We start from the raw sequence: 23,448 nt of genomic DNA, 5'->3' as shown, positions 1-23,448 counted from the left end.
TCGGAAAATGCAGTTAATTAAGTGTAAATAAAAATGCGCTTCGCTTTGGCGGGGGTGGAAAATGCCTGTTTCCGCCCGATAAGATAAATTATTGAATGCTGCACATTAAATGATAGTGCCAGCAATAATAAATCAATTTTCGGAGTGCTGAGGGCTTAATGTTTAACAAACAGTTTAATTGAATTCCCATTATAATGAACGAAATGCGTGGTAATTGATGTGGTTAATAAATTTCAAATTAAATAGTGAATAATACAGGTCGTGTTGAATTTCTGAATTGTTAAAGTCATCAGCATATTAACTTTAAAACAGAACAAATGTATATTTCAATTACATTAGTTGCAGTGAAATAAATAGTACAATTATAATTTTAGCGACAGCGGATGTGCACAAAATAATGCATTTTAAAGGGTTTAATTTTCCTATTCTCCACCTTATTAATGGACCACAAATCATATTAAAGGAAAATACTTAATTTTAAAATATTATACAAATTCCCCATGCCTTTGCACACAACGGAGCATTACAAGCTCCAACGAGCTCATTTTTGTGAAACCCAAACCCTTTTAGCCCATCAGCAATGAAGCCATTAGGCAACAATTTCTTTGTGCCCCCTTTTCCCTTCCACTTAGCTCCTCAAGCTCCCAGTCCGGGACTTTGATTTCCCCCCTTTTGCAAGCTGTTTTAAATTCGAACGTAAAAACAAGCTGTTAAAAGGAGGCACCCTTTTCGAAACAATTTTTTGTTTTCTCTGCCTGTGGCAAACTTTGATTGCTCGCCCCCCCGGGCAACTTTTCACCTTGTTGTGCCTTCATTTTTCGGTCGGCTCGTTGCTCGTTGCGTATGCGTAATACAAGCCAGGAGCTTCTTAAAAGGGTTCTTATTTTCACGATTTTCCCCCGCACCCCACACCCTCGACGTCAATTGCAGGTGACTCATGGCTGTTAAGTTGGCCCGAACACGCCATGGCCTTAACAGCTGTTAACACCGCGCTGCCATTCGTGCGGCATAATAATAAGCAGTTGAGCCCATTTTACCCCTCATTCGGCATTTTAGAGGTAATTAAATTAACGCCAGAAAGTTTTCTTCTTTGCGTTTGCAGTATTTTCCAAAGGGTGCCGCAATGTGGCGTCGCATAATTAATTGAAAGCATAATTTAAAAAATTACTTTATTCTTGGCCTGCCAGCTTTCGGGTCAGCCTTTTAATCATTATGAAATTGGGTACTATTTTTAGGAGCCCACATATCGATTTCCATTGTGCCTTACAGCGGATGCTGGGTGGTTGTGTCCACTCAGAACTCAGCCCACGTGTCACTCACACTGCGACCGGTCCTTTCAACTCGCATCTGTGCTCAATTGCCCGAATGCCCATTGACTTTGGCGTAGTGGCCTGTTTTTAGTCCCTTCGTGTGTATCCTGCGGTCCAATATGCGGTCTTCCTGGCTTTTCTCCTACTCCCTGCGGTCAACCATTGGTGTTTTTTCTTCATTCTGTGCAAATTTTATGCAAAATTAGGCAAGCAGCTGATGCGTCGGGCAATTAGTTTAATGTCTGCATAAAGCAGCTTTCATTGGATTTCCACCAGATAAAGCGGCAGGTCAAGCGGACTAATGGTCGGGAAAACTACCAGCAAAATGTTCGGCTTTTGCTGAAGCTGTCGATGTGTGGATCGCGATAATTGCCCAAATAAAGCAGTATGCAGATGACACTAATCAAATTGTTATCTTTTGTGATCTGTGTCAAAGTTTATATTAAGAGCACATGTGAACTCTGACAATATCTTAATTTGCTACTTCAGTGTATTTAGACAAGTACAGCTTGAATATATTTCCTAAGCTGTAATAGATTAATGGGTTTCCCACACCGACAGATTCAAAATTCAACACTTTATATCAATTCTGATCGACCGTATCTTGTGCCCTGTATCCTATATTTTGCCACTTATCTGACCCGTAAATACTCCCCGATGAGACCTTTTGGAGCAACCGACCCCGTGCATCGCTAATTTGGCACTTAGCCCCAGCTGGAACATCCTTCACCCCGCCAAGGACCTTCTCCACTTGCCATGAAAGTGCTGGCGGCACTTTAGCCGAACAGTAAGGCAAAAGTTTTGGCCAACTTGTCGGATGAAATATATTTTTATATATATTTGGGATTTGTTATGGATCCGTTTGTGTTTTATTTGTGAAAGTTGTTCTTTTTTTGGCATCTTTTAGTAGGTTGATTTGTGGGGGTGTGTGGATCCGGGCAACTGGGTCATATACATTTTTGATGAGTTGTCATTATTAAAAGCGACAAGCCATCCCTCACCTTTCCTTCTTGACAATCGCTAAACGAAGGGGAGGGCATTGGAGTTTCCGCTTGGCTTTGCCAAAAAATAAATTTCTATATTTTATTTATGTGACAGTTGACAAGCATTTCTGTCTCAACTTTTACTTTTCCTTTCGCGTTTTTCCGTTTGTCCATCAGCAGAAATGCTGATTTCCCCTCCTTAACTGAGTTTTCGCAATTTATGTTCTTGTTTATTTGCTGTGCCTTCAGTTTCGCCTAGTTGTTATGGGTAATAAAAGAATTGAGGCGAGCTTTCCAATAATTGTGTCACGAATTGTTATCAATTAATGGACGGGTCGACAGCATAGAAGAACAAATAGAAATACTCAATTCAGAAGCTTCTTTCACGGGTTCTTCTGGAAATTGCCCATAATCACTTTGGGCTTTTTATTCACTTGACACACCTACACAAATGTTTGAATGTTTGAATGACGAGGGAGGGGTTTTGAATGGCGGAGACAAGGGTTTAGTTTATTGGCCTTTGTAGGCGATAAAGTGTGTTGGTAAATGATTATCTGAAAACGAAGGAAGGGCTTTGTGGAGAGCTTTGCCGTCCATTTCAGTGTCATAAAACACTTGAATTGCCTATTTATTTAAAATTGTGTAAGCGAATTTGAAAAGCTGCATATGAGAGTAAATGGCACTAGACAAGGAATTTATTGCAATGTATAACAAACAGAAACTCCGGTTTTGCAGATTTGGTCTGCAACGTTGTTAATAGGGTCTTTAAACTTTATTTTCATGGTAATTTTTGCTTCATTTGAATAAATAGATTACCTTAAATTACATAGCTACAAATATAAAATTACAAAAGTATATTATTATAGCTGCTTCAACTTGTTTGCTATATCGAATACATTTCATTTTATTAAAGTCATTTTCGTAGTATTTTAGATTCATTTAATGTTTTATTTTAAAATATTATCACTACATGATATGCTATTTATAGTTCATAAAAAGCAAACTCTAATTTAATAGCTTTTGTAGGTAGCATTTTGTAAATGCTCTTTAATGCATTAAAGGCATTTTAATGCCTTTATCGCTTAAAGGCGGTTTTATTACCCTCTTATGCGATAGACCCATCCTAAACGATGTCTCACTCTGTGCCCCCAACTCTTGGCAATGTTGACGGACCTGCCTTTGATATGAAAGTCGGTTGATTGGGCACATCAACACATTGGCCCAATCAGTTCACTTGCCTCGAATTTCTCCCCGATCCCCATTTCTTTAAGTCCCTCCAAATCAAAGTTGCCGGGCGAAAGGTGTCCGAGATTGTTTTGACATTACTTTCAAATGTCAATCTGTGATTTGATTCCTTCTTCTGAGGCTTTCATTGAGTTTCTGGCAAATTGAGTTCCAGGTGGAAGAAGTGAAGATGCCTGAAATGTTGGGTCGAATGCGATAAAAGCCGATAATACAATCCAAATTAATGAGGTTAGATGGGGATGCTGACTACAAAGCCATATCCTGGGGAGAGTTTTGCTCATATTACTGGGTGTAATGCTCCGATGAGGGAATATGGAAGTCGGGGAGCTCCATTATCAAAGGCTGACAACAGGTTGTCACTGGATGCCATTCGAGCATATTCGATGTTCAGGAGCAACGTATGTGAGAGGCTTAGTATTGAAAATTCATTTACACAGCGTTTCATAATATAATCATAATTTTAAGCCTATACTTAATAATTTACTATTGCAAGACATGAGAACGAATTCCTAATATTCAACAATTATATTAATTAATAATAATAATAATTTATGCTGAACTACCATGGCTGAAACGCACTGTTAAGAATCAATTTACTGAGGCCGCGTTGAGTTAGAATTGTGCAGAATGGCAGGAGTTCACACACCTGAGTTGGCACTCAGAGGCTTTTGGCCAATCCTTAAAGCGGCTTAAAGCGACTGTTAAGTGCGAGATAACCGAAACCCACTTGGGCACATGGCGCACATCATCGATGGAGTTATTTAACAGCCTGCAGACCCCATTTATGGCCGTTCGATTTAACATAAATTCGACGCGAAGCATCCCACCATGTCCCTAAAATCACCTGTCGCTTTTGCTGTTGCTGTAGCTGTTGCCATGCAAATTCCAATAAAGTAAAGTACCAAAGTCGCGACATTTTTGATAAAGAACAGAAGGAACAGGGAATGCGACAGCAAGCCCTCGGGGGCGGTTATTTTTGTTTTTTGCACATTTCTGACAAGCTATAAAATTTTTATCAGCATTACTTTTATTCTGACATTTCACTGACATTTCACAGAAAGTAAAGTAAAGTACTTCAGGGCTAAAGTTCACCCAGAAACACCGCTCAACCCCCGAAAAATGTTTACACACTAGATAAGAGACCCCGGATGGTGGGCGTGGCTGCTTTTTCATTTCCTAAATGGCCGTTTGACCTTTTTCTTACCCATACCCATACCCACACTCATACCCCCAATACCGAAATTGATTTCCTGGACGATTTGTCAACCCCTTTTCAGCCCCGAACTAAAACTTATCAGGCCAGCAAAAATGCTTGGCCTACACAAATCTGAATTGTCGCTGACAAGGGTGTCAGCTCCAATTATGCATAAGCGCTACCCCCAAAAAGAGGACAGTTGGGGCTACCTGGGTCCTGCCCGAAAACCCATTTCCGGAACGCGGGTTCGGGAGCAGCCAAACAACCAACCTGTTGTTGGCAAAATGATGGCGAGGATGCCTCTGGTGCTGTCAGCTCAGGGTGCCACTTTCATTTTCAATTAGTTTGTCCAAGTGGGCGTGTGATTTTCAACACGGAACTCCAAAAAATAAATAATAAGTAAGTAAGCAAGGTGCAAGGCATGCAAGAGGTGTATAGGGTTTTAAATACCCTTGAATGCGATATTTTTTAAAATGTACAATGCTTGAAGCAAGAGGTTCAGTTAGTTTCAGGGCTTTAGGTACATACAATTCCACAATTCCAATCATTTTATATTTTTTAAGATCATTTTGAAACGCAAGCTGGCGAAGCTCATTTTAAATTTATAAGCCCTTCTAAATTCAAATACTGGCCTTCTCAGGGAACCAATACTCCCTAAATGGTACCAGGTATTTGTTTAGAAGACGGGAAGTGTTTTTGAAAAGGGTGAAAGTGAAAATGTTGCCTAATGTTTTTTATTATTATTATTACCAAGGCGGGCTCCATTCTGGTCCCGCTGATAAGGCTTAATGTGTTCAGCGCTCGGTGTTCCAATAAAACTTTATCATAATTGACATTTTAATGGGACTGTAAAAAAATAATACATTCTACAGTGCAGCTCTTCTACTTGCGGGCAACCGTTGGAAGCAATCTATTATTTATGAAAAGCACTGGAGGAAGGAAACGTGTTGAGAGGGCTTACCCATAAACACGGCTGTGGTTGAAAGGTGCATAATGTGTAATAAGTACAGGAGTTTGAAAAATGGGCTCTGTTATGTGTGTGTATTATGGGGCCTTACTAAGGACATTTTAAATTGTTGTTGTGGGGCATTGTTCCAAGCCTTTACATGTTCTTTATTTGGACAATGGATTTAACCCTCTAATTGATTGAAATGCTGTATTAATTCGTAAAATTGTACTATTTCTTGACACTGTGAGATAATTAAATATTATATCAATATTTAGAGCCATTTGCCATTCCAAATGATAAACGACTCCCTGTAAATGCAAACAAAATGTGTGAAAAAGTGTAAATAAAAAAAGGAATCAACTCCATCAATCAGTGAACCTTTTTAGCTGCGGAAAAATGTTGGCTCGCTGTGTGAGCTACCAGGGGTCCTGTGATAATATCAACGGCATCCTGACGCGTGACTATGCCGAGGTTTGTATAAAGGACGAGACACAACTAATGGAACTAAATTAATTAGCCAAAGAGTAGCTTTTTGTGCTCAGCAAGACTAACTGAATTTATGTCACGCTGCAAGCGTGGAAAGTGGAAAAAATGTCGCTTTATAAACATAAGTATCTCTCAGATACACACGCCGAGGCAGTCCTTGCAGCTCATGAGCTATAAGCCAGTAACAGTGGCATTTGCCCGGCTATTTTCCACTAACAAGTTTTGAGTTTATTGTTCGGAAAGCCAATGCCAAAGCCAATGCCAAAGCCAAAGCCAAATCCCGAGCCTAAAGAAAGCAGCTGAAAAATGGGGTAGAGTTAGACAAGCAAGCCGGCTCAAAGTCCTGGGCCAAGTCCATTGTTGTGTGTCTGGCCCTTTGAGATGTAAAGCCCGTCCGTAACTCGGTCGGAAATGGAATATAGCTGAACAGAGGAGTATGGCCAAAAGGGCCAGAACAGGGCCAGAACAGGGCCAGAACAGGGCCAGAACAGGGCCAGGGACAATAACAGAATGGCAGCTAGACAAACAGAAGGCTGGCGAAGATAGCAAAAGTACAATGCAAGATATTTTTATTGCCAAGCAAGGCGAACATAAAATGTGTCGCATGCATATGCAGAAAAGTCCGGAAGATGAGGGCCACATTAGGATTGCCAACTGGCAGGGGGCACAATAAAACTATGTAAGGATGTGGCTAACGACGTAAGGGCCAATGTCTGAAAGCTAATAATGCCCTTGCCAGAAACAAAAAGGAAAGTTCAAATACCCTGAAGATCAGAAGTTTCGCAAAAGAAAGTGTATGCAAGATGATTTTAGATAGATAAGCAAACCGAAATGCATCTTTAATTTTCAAAATATTTTTTAATATTCGTAGCTTACCAATAGATATCAAAATTGTTTGATTTTGCATTGCTATCTGACCTTAGACTTTTAAAATTCGAAATAGCCCATAAAGCCCAAACACCCATTCGGCATTATTCACATAACTTGTATTCCTTGTAGTTAAATTTATGTAACCGAATTTAGGAAGTCAGACGGATGAAGGATATACCGGGCCAAGGACGACCAAAGACAACAAATGAATGCAGGACATTGCGGGGGAAGGGAGGTGAACGGGCTGAGGATGGGATGAGGATAAGGCCACTAGAACGGCCAAGAAATAAAGAGGATTTTTCGTTTAGCCAAAATTGTTGCACAGATTTTCTTAACGACTTGCAAGGGCTCTCTGGGAGGAAATATCTTCAATTTTAATTTGTTTGCTCAGCTCCTTGTGCATATGTTGCTGTTGGCCGAACGGCAGGATTGCTAATGATATCCTGAAAGCCAAATTGCTAAAAGACTGCAGTTTTGTGCAGCACCAGGGGACAGCTGGGATGGCTCGTCATAATTACAACTTCAATGCACCATTAGGTTGCCGTTTATGAAACATTTAAATTCATATGTTTTCATCTCCTTTCAGATATACACAGACTGGGCGAACTATTACTTGGAACGTGCCAAGTCGAAAAGAAAAGTCACAGATCTCTCCGCCGACTGTCGAGATGGTCTGCTTCTCGCCGAGGTTATCGAGGCAGTTACCGGCTTCAAGGTGCCCGATTTGGTCAAGAAGCCAAAGAATCAACAGCAAATGGTAAGATTTAACTCCAAGGAAGAATTCCACCATTTTACCAGTAGAAGGGCAAACCTTGGATAATCAATGTATTTGCACGTCTTGCTCAACGAAAAGAGCTCTCCAACCATCTAGAATAATTTGAATTAAACGTTAACTGCAGGAAAAACTTCCATTAGGCAATGACTAGCTGATTTTCTTTGGAATTTTGCTCATTTACCGCACCACTGAAATGTCCCTGGAAACGTGGAAAAATCTAAGCGTTGATTATTTCATCCGCAAAGGCTCATGAGTCACTCCCATTTTTTGCGTTAATTGTTTTTTACACGACCAAAAAAACCAAATGGAAATGGGAAAATGGAGAAGTGGAAAAACAGAGGGAAAGCGACTAAAGCCAGACCATTATCCGACATATGCAAATGCCGGCTCAACGTGAAAATATTCCACATACACACGCTCACACGCTTCGAGTGCGGTGTGCATTTGAAAGGTGGATCCGTCATCCGCCGTGTTGGCTGTACCACGGGGCGTATGACAAACTTTTTCATCCGTGCTGCGGCGGCAGCTCCACAATTCAGTTACGAGTTGGAAAATGATGATTTCCGCCGCACTAAGCAATTTGGCACCAGGTGCCAGTTGCTCCACCGGTTCCTCTGATTGAATTGGCATGATGACAACGATTTCGAATCTGCTGCAGCGATGGTTGCACTTCGCTGCATTTATGAAATTAAAATTAAAATTAAAAAGTTTTGGTTTTCCGGGCTCCACAAAAACCTTGTGGAGCCCCAACTGTGCATTTTTCCTGGTTTTTCTCCTTTACTTTTCTGTCTGCTACGTGAGAAGATTGCCAAAAAAAGCTTTCGCTAGGCTCTTTCAGCTCTTCAGGAGCAAAGACTCCCGGAGGCTTTGGCATATTTTCGTCGGTTTTGCGCTGATTCTGCGGCAAGTTCATTGCCGATATATAAACAGAGACTGAAAGCGGGTCCATGAAATAAAAATTTATTTCAACTTTGTCAGTTTTTGGTTAGTTGACGTTTTGCATATTAAACAGGCGGCAGGGACTGCGAGTTAGAGATGCCAGGAGACAAAGTCTTTGAGAAAATGATAAGCTCAGCTAAACGTGCGCCGTTGTGGCACGTGATGCTGCTAAGAAAATATAAGAATCGAAAAAACAAAATCCGAAAGCGAAAAAGCGCAAGAAAAAGAAACAAAAAACGTGGAAAAATAGCTGACAAATTGCCAGCGAACTTGCCCCAAAAGTGGGCGTGACCGAGTCGCGTTGACGTATGTGACATGGGCGCCAAATTGGGTTTATTTGAGATGAAGAAGCTCGAAGCCATGCAATGCATTGCATTTCCCTGTATATATACACTTCCATATAGTTGACGAGCAGGAGCTTGGACTAACAAACTCAATTTGCCAATTTGCCGTTCAAATATAGACGAAAAAAGAGTAAAAGAATGCAATAAAAAATATATCCAAAATTAGTAGGTAGCATGCGAATTTTGTGTGTTTTTTAGATGGTCGGGGGAACGGTTATACGTTTAGGTGCAAGTTTATGATTGTGTGGCGAATGGCAAACTCGTTCCGCATCGAATGGAAATGCAAATAACTGCTGGCGGTGCCGGAAAATTCGAAAATATATTTGCATGTCAAAATGAAATTCCCAAATTAAAACCACCTCTGGTAAAATGTTGTCGCATTTGCTTAGCTATTAATGTATGTGCAACTTATTAAAGAGAGTTGTGAGTGTAGTCTCTTCATCTGCATCCTGTGCCAACTGGTGTTAAAAGTATAGGGACCTATACAAAACTGCTCAAGATTAACCTCTGCGAATTACAGTATACATTCTTTAAGTTTGTGTTAGTTGCAAAAACGAATCATTTGTTTTATATTCTATATATATTTTATCTTCCATTTTTGCCCCTCCGAAATGTAGCCAATTTTCGTTGCTTGCAAAATGCTTGTTCTGCCGTCTGATTTTCATTGATCCTGTCCTTACAACTTCATCATTCATTACCCTAACTAGAGCCCCCGTGGTTTTATACCTGTTGTGCGACCCCTTTGCAACCCCGCCCCTGCCTTAATATCCCGGACTCAAAACAATGGCCATGCGCTGTCCCGCTCCATCGCACTATTCGTGTTTTCCGTTCCAAAGCCAGCAAACAATGCATTTGAAAATTTTCCCATTTTCAGGCCATTTTTTGTTGCGAACCGGCGACTTCTCTTCTTCCATATTCCCATTTGCTTTTCATATTTGCATGGCAAAATGAGAAATCCACGTGGTAGTCGGGACGCAAACCAGGTGCAGCGCTGGCAAAGGAAAAACCTCGGGGAAAGGACGAAACCAGGACGAAGAACAAGGGAATCTGGCCAAGACACATTTGAACAAATTCAATAAAAACAAATAACACCGCGCTGAGTGCATTGAGTGCAGACTAAAGTAAATTTTATCAACTTTTAAATCAAATATTAAACTTTAGTTTGCGTTCTCCTTTCTTTGGCGCGTGTTTCAGTCCAAACTTTGTAATAAACTTTTCCTGGTCTTTTCTCAACCATCTCCACCTTTTTTGTGAGCCAGCTTACTTTTTGCCAGTGCAAACTTTACATGAGGGTTTTCATTGCCGTTTTTTCGCCCCTGCAACACGTAGTGCACATTTTTTTCGACTTTCGCAACGTTTTTCTAATGAGTGACGACGAAGGAACAGGGAGCATCTGAAAGAGCCGAAGGATCCGGGCTGGAGTCAAATGTGGCTAGAGCCGCAGCGGAAAATAAAAAAGGAAAACGAAACTCTTGAAAAATCAGCGAAACGTAAAAGTGTTCAAAGTCAACTTTAGCGACGGCACTTGCCAACGCGTAGGAGAAAACCCGAAAGCCAAAGTTTCCTGGCATCCAAATTAAAGGCCGCAAAAATCGAGTTAAAGGCGAAAGGGTTAGAACGGTGGCTTAAAGTTCGCGAAAACTGAAGTGCAGTTTGAACTGCACTTCTCTTAACACGAAAGAGTTAACAGGGTCGTTAAAATAGTTTGTGTACGAGATGCTCTTGCTTTTTCCATTCGAAAACTGACCGGCTTTAGTAGCCAGTCTTTGTCCGTTTAAAGTGGGTAGATCCATTCATATACGCAGATCTTTAGCTTAATTTGAATGAACTCGTGGAATTAAAGATCTATTTTCATATAAGCGAAATTGTTGTCATAGGCCACATCCAACATTTGGAATTTTCTGCGGCAGGAATATAGGACTTAAAGAACTCGCTTCCAACCTCTTCACTTTGTCCTTAAAGTCCTGCCTTCAGCTGAGTCACTGCTGTTACAAAGAGCAATTTGTGCAAATTTACTCAAATGAATTTTACAGCGCTACTAATTTGATTTCCACTCTCAAGCTAAACAAAGGGAACATGTGGATGCTGCAAGTCGAAAAGGTAAAATAGTACCTACATACATACATACGAGCTCGCACATAAAGATTTTCCCAATCAAGTATGTAAATAACGGGCGGGCGAAGTCTTAAATGGCAAATTAAATCAAAATAAGCACATGCTGTGTCTTACATAATTGCCCGTCTTGGTCCTTTGTCCTTTCATCCTGTCCTGTGCAGGCCAAAAGCTTCTGTTGAAGCCAGTTGCCGTGGCCATTCTTCGTGCATTGACTACGCTTTGCTGGAGTTGCTGTGGGTTTTTCCCATAAGCTGCTTGCAGTTATTAGCAGCAAACAAACATGAATAACAACGCACAGGCAATTATTATGTAATTAAACTAAAACAATAGCTCAATTTAATACGCTTGACTGATTTGCCCCTCGAAGAAGTCGAGCCATTGTTGTTTCAGATAAATGCCCTGATTGAAGTGCGATTCGAGAGGTTGAGGTTTTCTTTCCGTCTTAAATCGATTTGGGTGCTTAAAAGTTAAGTGATTATGCAAGGAATAAATATAAAATATTCAGATGGAAGGCTTAAAAGGAAAAATCATCTTGTGGCTAAGATAGAGATATTTACTAGCTTAAGAGCTTTGCGAAAAACAAAGGGTATATTAGGGAAATAAACGGTTTCTGCATGGATCGACAAAAGCCGAAATAAATTCCTGATGCCCAGTCAGACTCGATCTTTTTAAAAATTACTGCTCCCATCAGTTTACATGTTGGGTTCCACTTAAGATAAATGCAAATGCATAAAAATTCGTGCAGCCCAATTTCCACCATTGGTTACTGTTCCGTAAACCTCTTTAGTTGGCTTTCCCGTCTCTTCACCTGTCTGTTCACCTGTTCAATGCTCGTAGTTCAATGGAAAAGCTTACGTCTGCTCTATCTAAAATGAAATCTGCTTAGGTGGCAGGTAACTAAGGATGGGGCTACGGATTCCTCTGCCGCTTTAATGAATTGAAGTTCATTAATGCAGCAGACTTGGATTTATTTTTAGGGAAATTCCTCTCGTAGCCCAGATACCGGATACCATATACCATTTTCTCCTTCGTTTCCCTGCACCGTTTCCATGGTAAACAATGCATAGTTTTTATGGCTCCACATTAAAGTTTACAATGCCACAATTGCTGGTCGGGGCTAAGCTTTTCTGTGTACATTTCAATTGGCTAAATATAGTCGACTTCGGCTTGCACAATCTTCCTCAGCTCCACGGGTTAAGAAAATAAAATACAAATTCAACTGCGCTTTTTTCTGTGTTTTGCAATTCACAATTGCGTGGCAAAGGCAAAATAGGCAAAAAAGGAAAAATAAAGAATAACAAAAAAGTTTTGTTACCACAAATCAGGCGGTAAAAAACTTTCTGGGAGGCCAACTCAGGCCCTTTTGCACGTGCAGCATCCATAAATTCCGGCTCACAAATTAAGTTGTACGAGAAGAAAAGCCTGGAAGATGGGTGGAATAGTAGGTGGAAAACTGGGTGCCACTGGGTGCCAAGTGGGTGGGGCAACCAATCAATGGCTGCGCCTTCTGTTGCATAAATTAGTCGCGGCACGTGATCCGGTCAGGGAAACTTTCAAGTACAGTTGCCGCACTAAACTTTAGCTACCCCGCCACTTAAATGCCAATTCTTTTCACTTACAAATTACAACTCTAAGCCTGCTTTAAGCGGCGCCCATATGCCAAGTCTCTATTGGTCAACAGAACAAGTGCTCTTGATTCGCTTGGCAAGTTTGTTTATCATACGCCATGTAAGCCGGGGGTTGGCCAATTGAGCCATCTCGAAAACTATAAGGCCACAACATTATTTCATTAGTTTGTCCTGTTGCCCTGAAGTGCTCTTGCAGCAAATTAGAGACATTAACTGCAGTATTCAAGTTGGCGACTGAAAGTTTCCAAATTGCGTTTGGATGGTGCATGTGGCACTACGAGCATTTAGAAGCATAACGCTTAAAACAAAAAAGTTTGACACAGAAAGCATTTTAACTGCACAAAAGATGTTTTATGATAAATGTTTTTTGTTTTCCTTCTCACTAAGCCCCATGTAAATTGGATTTTTGAACTAGTAGTTATTAGTATTTCGACTGATAGATATATATTTCTTTACAATGAAATCAAAAATACATCCAGGTACTAAATAGTCCGTACAATACTAATACCATTGCTTAATAATAGCACACATTATCAAACAGGCAAGCAGCATCAATTTTAGAAGTGCTCCGCCCTTGTATCTACGTGTTTTATTTATTTTAAGGGTATATTAAGAGCGCATTTCGCAGTTCATTTTGATGGATTTTCTGTGTTCGTTTTTTGGCTGTTCACTCGTCAAAGTTTCGCCAAAGCTTTCTAATTACAAATGTAAATCCCCCTTCGGTCGTGTGTGTTTCTGTGTTTCTCTGTTTCTGTGTGTTCGAGAACTTTGTTTAGCTTTTCCACCAGCTCACAAGGGGAGTGCGGCGGGAAATCCCCTGTCTGGTACTTAGCTGTGGTCGTACTCGGTAATTGTCATTGGGGGAGTGCAGAGTGCGGAGTCCAGAGCTGAGATCCCAGTTCCCAGTTCCCAGGTCCATACCCAGTAACGAAATCGGAGCAAGGACCCCGACCAGTCGGGGAATTAGCTCCACTGATAACTGGACTTGGACAGATGTTTGCCCGTTGTCGCCTGCTGGGCCAGTTGACATGGACATGGAAATGGGAAAAGGGGGAAATGGTGAAATGGACATGGTCATGGTCCTTGGTCTGGTCCGATCCAGTCCGGTCGGTCTGGATTTTGTTTTCGCTGCGGTTATGGTTTGGGCTCTGGCTTCCCAACTGGTTGTTTGGTCAACAAACAAAAGCGGAAGTGAATTACACTTCAATTGGCTGGCTAAACTGCTCAAAGTTTTGGCCCAAGTCCAAAATGTGTAATGTGTGGAAATACATTTCTATTTTCGGTCCGGTTTTTTCGTGAGCAACTCTTGCCAAGATTCACGCACTTAATTAGACACGGGGCCCCACAGTCGATTTGGGTGCCTCTGATGCTCCTCTAATTGCACTGGTTCCTCCCCAAAAACGACTTCAAAAAGGCGGAACATAGCATCGACCTCATTTCGAGTGCTCTGCAAGATGTTCTATCTAAATTTAGACAGAGATGCAGACTTCCAAAGGCCTCTACATATACTTATATATATGAACATACACTTGGCAGACTTTGCTCTTTGCCTACAGGTTGACCCAGCCGACATATTTCTGGCTTTCAGTTCGGCCCCCCGATTTTTTTAACTGTGGCCTCGTCTCTCCAAATTTATGTGCAGCGAACTTCTTGTTGACATCATTTTTGGAGGCCACAGCGAGAAGTTCATTGCAATTTATCATCGATTGGGATTTTGTGGAAAAGCCACCCACATGACTGAGGTTTGGCATCGCTGGGGTTACAAGGGATCTTCACGATCTGCGAAGTGATCTTGGAAACCAGCATGTCGCAATTGTTGGAAGATCTTGCAATTGAAGGTAAGGTTGGGACTTTGATTCTAAGCGAGTTCACTCAAACATATAACCAATGGTAGGAAAAATAAATGAGGTATAAATAAAGAAGTATAAAGAGAATACTACTCGTAACTATTTTCCCAATCGAACTTTTCTTTAAACTTACATTTGTTTTAGTGACATTACGTGACATTTGAATTACTTGCATGATTTTTGATCTGGAACATATCCTTAAACCTTTTCTTTATTGTTATCAAAACATTTAATATGTATATTTGAATACTTCAATAGTGTATTGTAAAAGTCCAACCGTATTTTATTTGTCTTATATTTGGCGATGCGACCAGTTCGTGATTACCATATAGATTTATCGACTGCCACTTTTGCCATTCATTCGGCGGTGGTTGTGGTTCTTTAATTGCCAGTTGACTCGCAAGTTCGCTGGGCCATGTAAAACTCAACTGAAAAGACCGAATTGCACAGTTTGGCCCACTTCTTAATTCGACTCTGTTCTTTGGGCATTGTCTTGCACGTTTTTGCAATTATAATTTATGATACTATTGAACTCGTTGATGGTTTGATGGGGAATTCATTGAGGGAACTGCGCCTGCGATCGTTGTGATTATTGGGGACTTGGGGACTGTGTCGGAGTTTACGAGTCCATTCAGGAGAACAACAACAAGAGGTGATCCATCAAGACAAAGAAATACACACGCACAGATATGTTCATGCGTACCTCTTTGATGACTTATTGAAAATTCCATTTAAAATTTGTTTACTCATTGCCCCCAGAACGATGTAGCAGACAGTAGAGCTCTGTCCCTCTCCCACACACCCCCACAACTGTCAAAAAAATGAAATCAAAATTGAAGAACTGAAATGTGTTTATGTCTGGGCACGAAAACAACAACAAATACAATCCAGCTGGTACCAATTTTGTTGGGCAACATGTTGCTGAGATATTAACTACAATTTGTTGGGACTTTGTTGCAGGATTTTCCAAAAACTAAAAAGATAACAGTGAAGATATGAAAATCACGTACGCAGGAAAGGAAAAAAGTCAAACTAGATACTTTGTCTTAAAAATAACAATAGTCCAATAATAATAAGCAAAATAAGCATTTTTCTATGACTTGTGGAAATCCCACCGAAACGGTCAGCACTGTCTGCAACATTTCCCAGGTCAGCAACGTTTCCCAGCGATCCCCAGTCTGGCAACATTCCCAAACCTGTCTGCAAAATGTTGCTGTTGATCAAACAGCTGTGCGATCGTTCGATGGGCAAACAAAACAAAGCAAAAACAGATGAGCCGACCCAAAACAATCGAACGTTTGAGCCGAAGTCGAAGCCGAAGTCAGCCGAAGAACCGATCTTTTGCCGGTTACGAGTCAGTAGACAACCAACTGTTGCTCGACACAGTTGTGTTTCTCGTCGTTTGGAAGTGTCGCGTTCGTAGATCCCTACGAACTCGGTTACTTTTCGCGGGAACTGAATAAAAACAAGCTAATAAAATAGATTGCTAATCAAAAGCAGATGATTGATCAATCCAGAGTGCAAAAAGCCGTTTAGTGCGAGTTTTCTGCCAGTGTACAGTGCTGACTTCATGCAAATTAAACCGCTGATTTCTCAAGCTTGAAAAGGAAAAATTCATTTCATTTGTTTAATTGCGAACGTTGATTGCCTTAAATGTGCACATCGTACATACATATTTGTGCGCGAATTCCGCAATAGATGGTATCAATTAAAAAGTTCGTTCAAGCGTCTTTGTTTTGTCGCTGCTCCAATTAAGCTCCACCAAAAAGAGCTGAAATATCCAAACTTAAAAACAAACAAGAGGAATGAAAACCATTTCGTGCCATCGACGTATGCAGGTCAAGTAACCTCAAGTGGCTAACACAACAGCAGCCAGAAACCCGAAAAACTGAAGAGGTAAATGAAAATGTTTGACCCATTCCCCCGTGCTCCCCCTCTTTTCTAACCAAGATATTTATCAATTTTACGTTAAATTAACATCAAATCATCATAAACAATGCGAGGAGCCATAAAAAAGGAGGCATGACACCCCCGACCAGGCCAAAACTAATTATCATGACACAACTGTCAAAAGGTGAAGGAAAACCCGAAAGCCGCTGGCAGGCGCGATTGCCACGCCCCTTGTTAGCCTATCGTCCTCGATCTCCGCCCTTTGCGTCCTGTTAGCCACGTCATTTTTACGACTTTCCCTGCCTATTGTGAGCCCATATACCGATATACATACATGGTTACCTCCTTTCGGCTCACCTTTTTACCCACATACATACGCACATCCATCCACATGTAGGTAATTTTTGGCCTTTGTGGCTAGGCGTGTGCGGCCAAACTTCGGCTACGTGCCCATCTATTCCGGCTAAAACCGGGGCACAGCTGCGCCGGACCAGTGGCGTAGTATGAGCCACGGGGGCCGCGTCCTACTGTTCCACTGCAATCGGTGTGAATGAAGGTGGTCTTTAAAAAGGTAGTGAAAATAGTGTAAGAAAGACCATGGAGGTCGGTAGGTCAATTAGGATTTCAGCGACACTAAATCGGAAGAAGCGGAATCGGTTTCACTTTAACTTTCTTTAAATGGCCATCGAGCTTATACATTATAAGAAAAACATATAATGAAGCAATCTTCATGCAAACAACTTTGGAACTCGTTTACCTTATTAAAAATCCTTTAGTTGGACCCCAGCCCCTCTTAGTACCACATATCGCAGCCACTGCCTCCGATTCCACTCTGAAAGTGCTCTTCGTACATAAAATTACCTTTTCAATCCCATTTGCCTGTATTGTCGGCCAACTTTATTGTCATTCTATTGCCCCTTATTGTCGCCGTGAATGGCTATGGCGGCGGTTGCCCCTCAGAGGTTGACAATAAAATGCCCATTCCAGCTACAAATTACATAATTATTGCTATTGACCTTTGTTAAGGCAGGGGCTTATTAAATTTCGTTGAACTAATCCCCCCGAGAGATCACCTCTTGGGTGGTTTTTGGCCAGATTTTGTGTGCAGTAACGTGATTTTGTAGAGCTTCCCGCTGGGCTTTCTAGGAACACGAAAAGTCAATGGCTGGCTATCTGTCAAGATTGTCCGATTGTCCGATTGGCGGGTTTTTTATTTTTCGTAGGGGGAGGAAGATATCTGGCCGAAAGTTTTGGCCAACTAATGAGCTTTTATTTATCACTGACACAGCGATGAGCTTGGGCCACGGCTGGCGATTCATCATCATCCGTGGTTGGCTAATACCCCGGCTTAAATCTAAGCCTAAGCCACCAAATTGAGCGTTAAATCGAGCCTGACTTGCTTCTGCAACGAGCTGTCACAGTGACTTGGAAGTTTATTAATTTAACAAGATTTGGGCGGGTTACTGGCTGGCAAGTATTAAATTTAATTTTCGTTAGGCTGCCGGATCCGTCTCTATTTAGTGGGGGTTACTTTCCCACACACACCACCCACCCACCTATGTGCTGCACAGCTGACAGCTGGTTGGCCAGACAGAATTAGGCTTTTGTCTAGCCGGATAAATGTTGAAGCCGCAGCCACGAGACAAACGGCTGTTGCAACGGCCTGTGGACTTTGGCCCGCGGGCCAATGAAGTTGCAAAGTGGCAGTGGCTGTGGCTGAGGCTGTGGCAGTAGAGCTGTAGTTGCTCGGAGGTGAGTCATCGTGTGCGTCATGTGTTCCAAACAGGCTGAGGAATTGGATTAATTGAGACTTCCACGTTATAAGGCCGAACAAGTGTGATCCAGCATGCCAAACTGAATTTACGGGGAACTGGAATTAATCCTAAAGTTCTGGAACACCATATGTCAACAAAAACGAAACGTACTTCTTTGCGGTTTTTTAATAAAATATTATTGCTATTTATCGTGAGCTATTAACAGCAAATTTGTATGAGTCGATGTTCGCCGATCTAAGAAGAGGGAAATTGTTTGTTTTTATACCCGTTACTCGTAGAGTAAAAGGGTATACTAGATTCGTTGAAAAGTATGTAACAGGCAGAAGGAAGCGTTTCCGACCATATAAAGTATATATATTCTTGATCAGGATCAATAGCCGAGTCGATCTGGCCATGTCCGTCTGTCCGTCCGTCTGTCCGTCCGTCTGTCCGTCTGTCCGTCTGTCCGTCTGTCCGTCTGTCCGTCCGTATGAACGTCGAGATCTCAGGAACTACAAAAGCTACAAAGTTGAGATTCAGCATGCAGACTCCAGAGACATAGAAGCAGCGCAAGTTTGTCGATTCATGTTGCCACGCCCACTCTAACGCCCACAAACCGCCCAAAACTGCCACGCCCACACTTTTGAAAAATGTTTCGATATTTTTTCATTTTTGTGTTAGTCTCCTTAATTTCTATCGGTTTGCCAAAAAAAATATTTGCCACGCCCACCCTAACGCCCACAAACCGCCAAAAGCTGCCACGCACATTTCAAAATGTTTTATTTTTCATTTTGTATTTTTGTAAATTCTATCGATTTGCAATTTTTGCCACTTAACGCCAAACGAAACTGTGAGTTTGTGTCTGCAACTTTCAATCTATAAGGTATCAATATCGGGAACTCGACTATAGTTTTCTTGTTTTAAATACAATGGTTTGCCAAAAAAGTTAATCGCTGCTATCTTTTCTACAACATTTTTTCAACCGAACTTTTTCATGTCTTGTTTCGCCATATCCATCCTATGCAAAGAGAAATTTAAATTGGACAGAAGACCAAATAAAAAACCCCTTGCTAATCGTCGGAGCGCATTGTCACGTTAGTTACCCATTAATGCCAAAGGCGAAACTTGGCCGAAACACAGGCTTGTCAGTTGGTTTTGTCTGTTTCCGATTTGCTACTCAATGGAATGGCAAATGGAATTCTGTGTCTCGTGTTTAGACCCCTCCTAACAACTTCCGCATCACATTTGTCCAATTTGCACACGGCAAACATTGCTCTAAGCCCGATTGTTCCCAATTATTGCCGCCACAAGGTGGTGGCCACAAAGGCGAGGAAAGTGTTTTTCGATGCCATAAATTGCGTTTGCCAATTAGATGGAGGCACCCTAAGCCTCAATTAGTGGGTCAGTGGCAGTCCTTATTAGTTTGGGCTGTGGTTATTAAGTTGAAAGTCTGGTACTTCGAAAATAATTCAGTATTAATTTGAAAGTAACGCATTTATCATTATTAGGGGCGTCAACACATTAGAGCTTGAGTTATTAAGGAAGGAGCAGGCAAATTGGGTAGATGTAAATAAATTATTTCAGAGTGTGCAATGCTCTTAAATTGCCAGTTAAATACAATTCAAGGCTTAACAGGATTCTGAATAATCTGTATTGTACTGAATAGGCCATCATCTCTGAAACTAGTGCTAGTGCTAAACTGCGTTTAATGGATCTCTACAAAACTTCATTGGAGGAACTTTATATGAGACTGTGCCATACTCGATGGAGATTTCACGGAGATACTGCCCAAACATTCTTTTAATATCTCATCATTAACGCAGCCCATTAGTTGTGTCAACTGGCGCGCTTCCCCTGAAGTGAATTTCGAAATACGGCACGCGTTACTCGACAATCGGCCGCATTAAACACAAAATAAATCCATCAACGAATTCAGAACGGTTAGGTTCAAAGAACCTTTTGCGTCCCGACCGAATGTTAAATGGTAAACCGGTTCCGTGCTCAAAGGTGACTCAGTTTGGCTGCAGTTGGTGGCCAGTTGGTGGTCATCCACATGGCTGGCCACCTCACACTCAGCCATTATTGGTCTGCAGTCAAGGTCGCTGGTTTATTTGCGGTTTGTGTACTTTGTTTCGAGTATCGTCTGGTTAAAGGGCGTTAAGCTTTGTTTACGACCGGAATCCGAATCCGACAGCGGTTGGCTCTTGCGGCGTGCTAATTGTGGGGCATCAATAAAGAAAATCTTTCGTGGACCGCACAGCGCGAATCGGAGGATCCAAAGGATCCGCGGAGGACCCGCCGCCACATAAAGAACGGAAATGGGCGCTACAAATTAGCACGGCTTCGAATGTCTCGCTTTTGCTCCGGGCAGTGTGTGAACCAAATCGGAAGTACCCTGTAGTTCGGGCATACAGGGCTGTGCAGCATCACGAGTTATACTGAAAGGGTGGCTTCAAATAGGTATGGATTATGGATAATTAATGGATTCCAATCCTCAATTTGAAGAGCTTTCTTTTAGTTTAGCTTATTTAATGGTTATTAATGTTATTTTGTTATAATTGTTAATTTGTTTAATTGTTGTTAAACTGTTTAGAGTATCATTTTTTTTCAGTATTTAGCTAGGGACAGCACTCATTCGATCACAATCCCTTGACTCCTCACAGTGTTTCCTGGGTGGCCACAACAAATTTCTTGACAAAAGTAAACAAATTATTGATTTCATTTATTTTGGCTGGGGGTTATTTCGTTTCGGGTTTTCGTTGGGCTTGTTAGAGGGCCCCTCGATGGTCGGCGAACTTCAGTCAACAGCAGTTTTGCTCGGGTTCTTTTTCGGTTTTTACTGGTACGCCGGGGGCGAAACATTGGCCAACTTCGTGGGCGAAATTCACATTAATTATATATAGGAATTCAGCGGGGAAGTTACTTTTTAGGTAGCTCAGCTAACCGGCAATCAAAACACGTTCAATAAAGACTAGAAAGAATAAGAAGACATTGGATGGTAGCTCGAAATCAGATAAGACAAACGACTGCAAATAAGGCGGAAACTCTTCAAAACTTCAAATGTTTGCCATTGTGGTTGAAGGTTGGTTTTTGGTAAAAAGTGCATTATCAAAGTAAAATTAGGTAAATTGCTGCTAATATATGTATAATTTGTGCTTGCTGAACAGAAGAGCCTTGCATTGATTTGAGTTAGCTTGTGGTCGGAAATCTATTAGCGAATTTAACCGAGCTGTTAATGCAAGTCCTTTCTTACATTTTCCACCCAATATAAAGCAATGTGGTTCCAACGTGGCCCATGGCCAATTTCGCTCCTCTATCCCACCTGAATCGAACCAAATGGCTTAATTAATTGCACGTGAATGATTTTACCCGGGTAAAGAGGCTCCTTCAAAGGAACTCGGCTCAATAGATAGCCGTCCACTCAATCAGTTCAAGACGCACAATGGCTGCAGCACGTCATTTCCCTGCAATCCTGGCCACTCCACCACTCGAACTCCAAGTGGGCCAGAGGCCCATTCATTAGGGCCCAACTGCACTGACTGCAACTTCAACTTCAACTTCAACTTCAACTTGAACACAAAGTGCCGTCCAACTGGAACTGCAATCAGCAGAGTCGACGTGCCTTATCATTTATCGCCCGCCCGACTTGCATTTTATTGTTTGCCACTTTGGTTCACATTGTCACTCGTCACTCTGTCCAGATACGACGGACTTGTATTATTTTTTGGTACGTGCAGATTTTGTTTTATATCACTTCTGCGCTCCTCGCCTGCCTTTTGATTGAAGAAGCGCAGCGGAAATGTCAACCGGCAGCAGCATAAACACAAACATAAATCTCAATGACGATGATGATGATGATCGTGCCGCAGATTACAATGCTGCTGATGACGACGACGATGGTGTGATGGTATGATGGCACAGTCAAGCCACCCACATGTGCAACCGCCTCCGGTTGCATGGCTTGGCCATTTCCCATCCATCTGCATCTGCATCTGAGTTTGCAGCTGCGCTCTAAAGTTTCCATTTTAGCCTCTTTAGCATAAAATATTCGCCAGAGATTTGACGAAATCCAGGCGGATGCCCACGCAATTCTATGCGCGAATAGATGGAGTGACACAATTTACAATTCGAGGAATTCTGAATTCGAAATTCTGCATTGCGGGAACTGAGTAATTAGACATACGGATTGGGGATTGGCCGAAATGCTGTTTTGCTTTTAATTTGGCTTTGTGCCAAGCGAGTGACTAAGAGAACGCAAAAATCTTATTCATGAGGTATAACAAAAATAAACAAAAAACCAAAAAAATACACACAGGACATAGTGAACTATCTAATGTTATCCTGTTACAAAATTGCTTTATTCTCCTCCTGAGTACCTTTCGCGTTTTTAATTGGTTGTATGGCTCATGGTTTTACTATTTGAAAACAAATTCGTTAAGCTAGCAAACCATTCATTTTCCATTTCCCACCAAAGGCAATACACTACAAATGTAAGTGAGTGATAAGTGGGCACAGTAATTGAGAGTCTTTCCAGTTGCATTCCTTGATGCCTGATTAACTCGATTCATTTGTAAGGATTGCCTTTCTTCGTTTTCGGCTGCATTGCAAAGAAATTGCACGCAATCAAAATATTGATTGAACACATTTTTTAACACGACAACTCTTATTTCGTTCGAAATTAACAAGGAAGAAAGGTGCGTGCCCCACTCGCCCCACAGTGTGCCCCGCCTAAGAGCGACGGCCACTCCTTGTTTTTCCCGCCAGTCGGTCACGCATTGTGCGGTCATAAATCTTGTGGCAAAGGCGTTGAAAAATCGCAAGAAGTAAAAAGTTGAACATGGCAAAAGGCTGCGCCTTCGAGGCGATCTGTGCCTGGCCAAAAGGCGCCCTCTTGCCATTGTTATGTCAGGTCCAATAGGGAACGGGAACGGCAATGGGAATGGGAATGAGTATGGGAATGGGAAAAGCGATTTCGACTGCCGCTTTACATAGTCTGCAATCTGCTTGATGACTTCATTAGCAGGCGACAAGTTTTCACTTTAAAGTATTCAAGTGGCGGCAATTAGCCACGCTTCATTGGCCAACAAATCAGTTCGTTGTTATGGTTATTACTTGTTC

At 41.7% G+C, this 23,448-nt stretch overlaps 1 protein-coding gene across 3 annotated transcripts in view; it reads left to right on the top strand.

Annotated features, from left to right (window-relative positions):
• The window catches only part of LOC122614110 (protein sickie), a 131,847-nt gene that overhangs the window by 23,105 nt on the left and 85,294 nt on the right, over nucleotides 1-23,448 (top strand). For 2 of the 3 annotated variants that reach the window (XM_043788594.1, XM_043788593.1), the window contains exons 1-2: nucleotides 6,064-6,153; nucleotides 7,625-7,795. In XM_043788594.1, coding sequence (XP_043644529.1) covers nucleotides 6,079-6,153; nucleotides 7,625-7,795 — 246 coding nt within the window. In that variant the 5' untranslated portion in view covers nucleotides 6,064-6,078. Of the gene's footprint in view, nucleotides 1-6,063; nucleotides 6,154-7,624; nucleotides 7,796-23,448 lie in introns of those variants that run through there. The other variant, XM_043788592.1, reaches the window with a different exon arrangement.

This window comes from Drosophila teissieri, chromosome 2R, assembly GCF_016746235.2.
Source record: "Drosophila teissieri strain GT53w chromosome 2R, Prin_Dtei_1.1, whole genome shotgun sequence".
NCBI lineage: Eukaryota > Metazoa > Arthropoda > Insecta > Diptera > Drosophilidae > Drosophila > Drosophila teissieri.
This window is presented reverse-complemented; position numbering and strand designations above follow the sequence as displayed.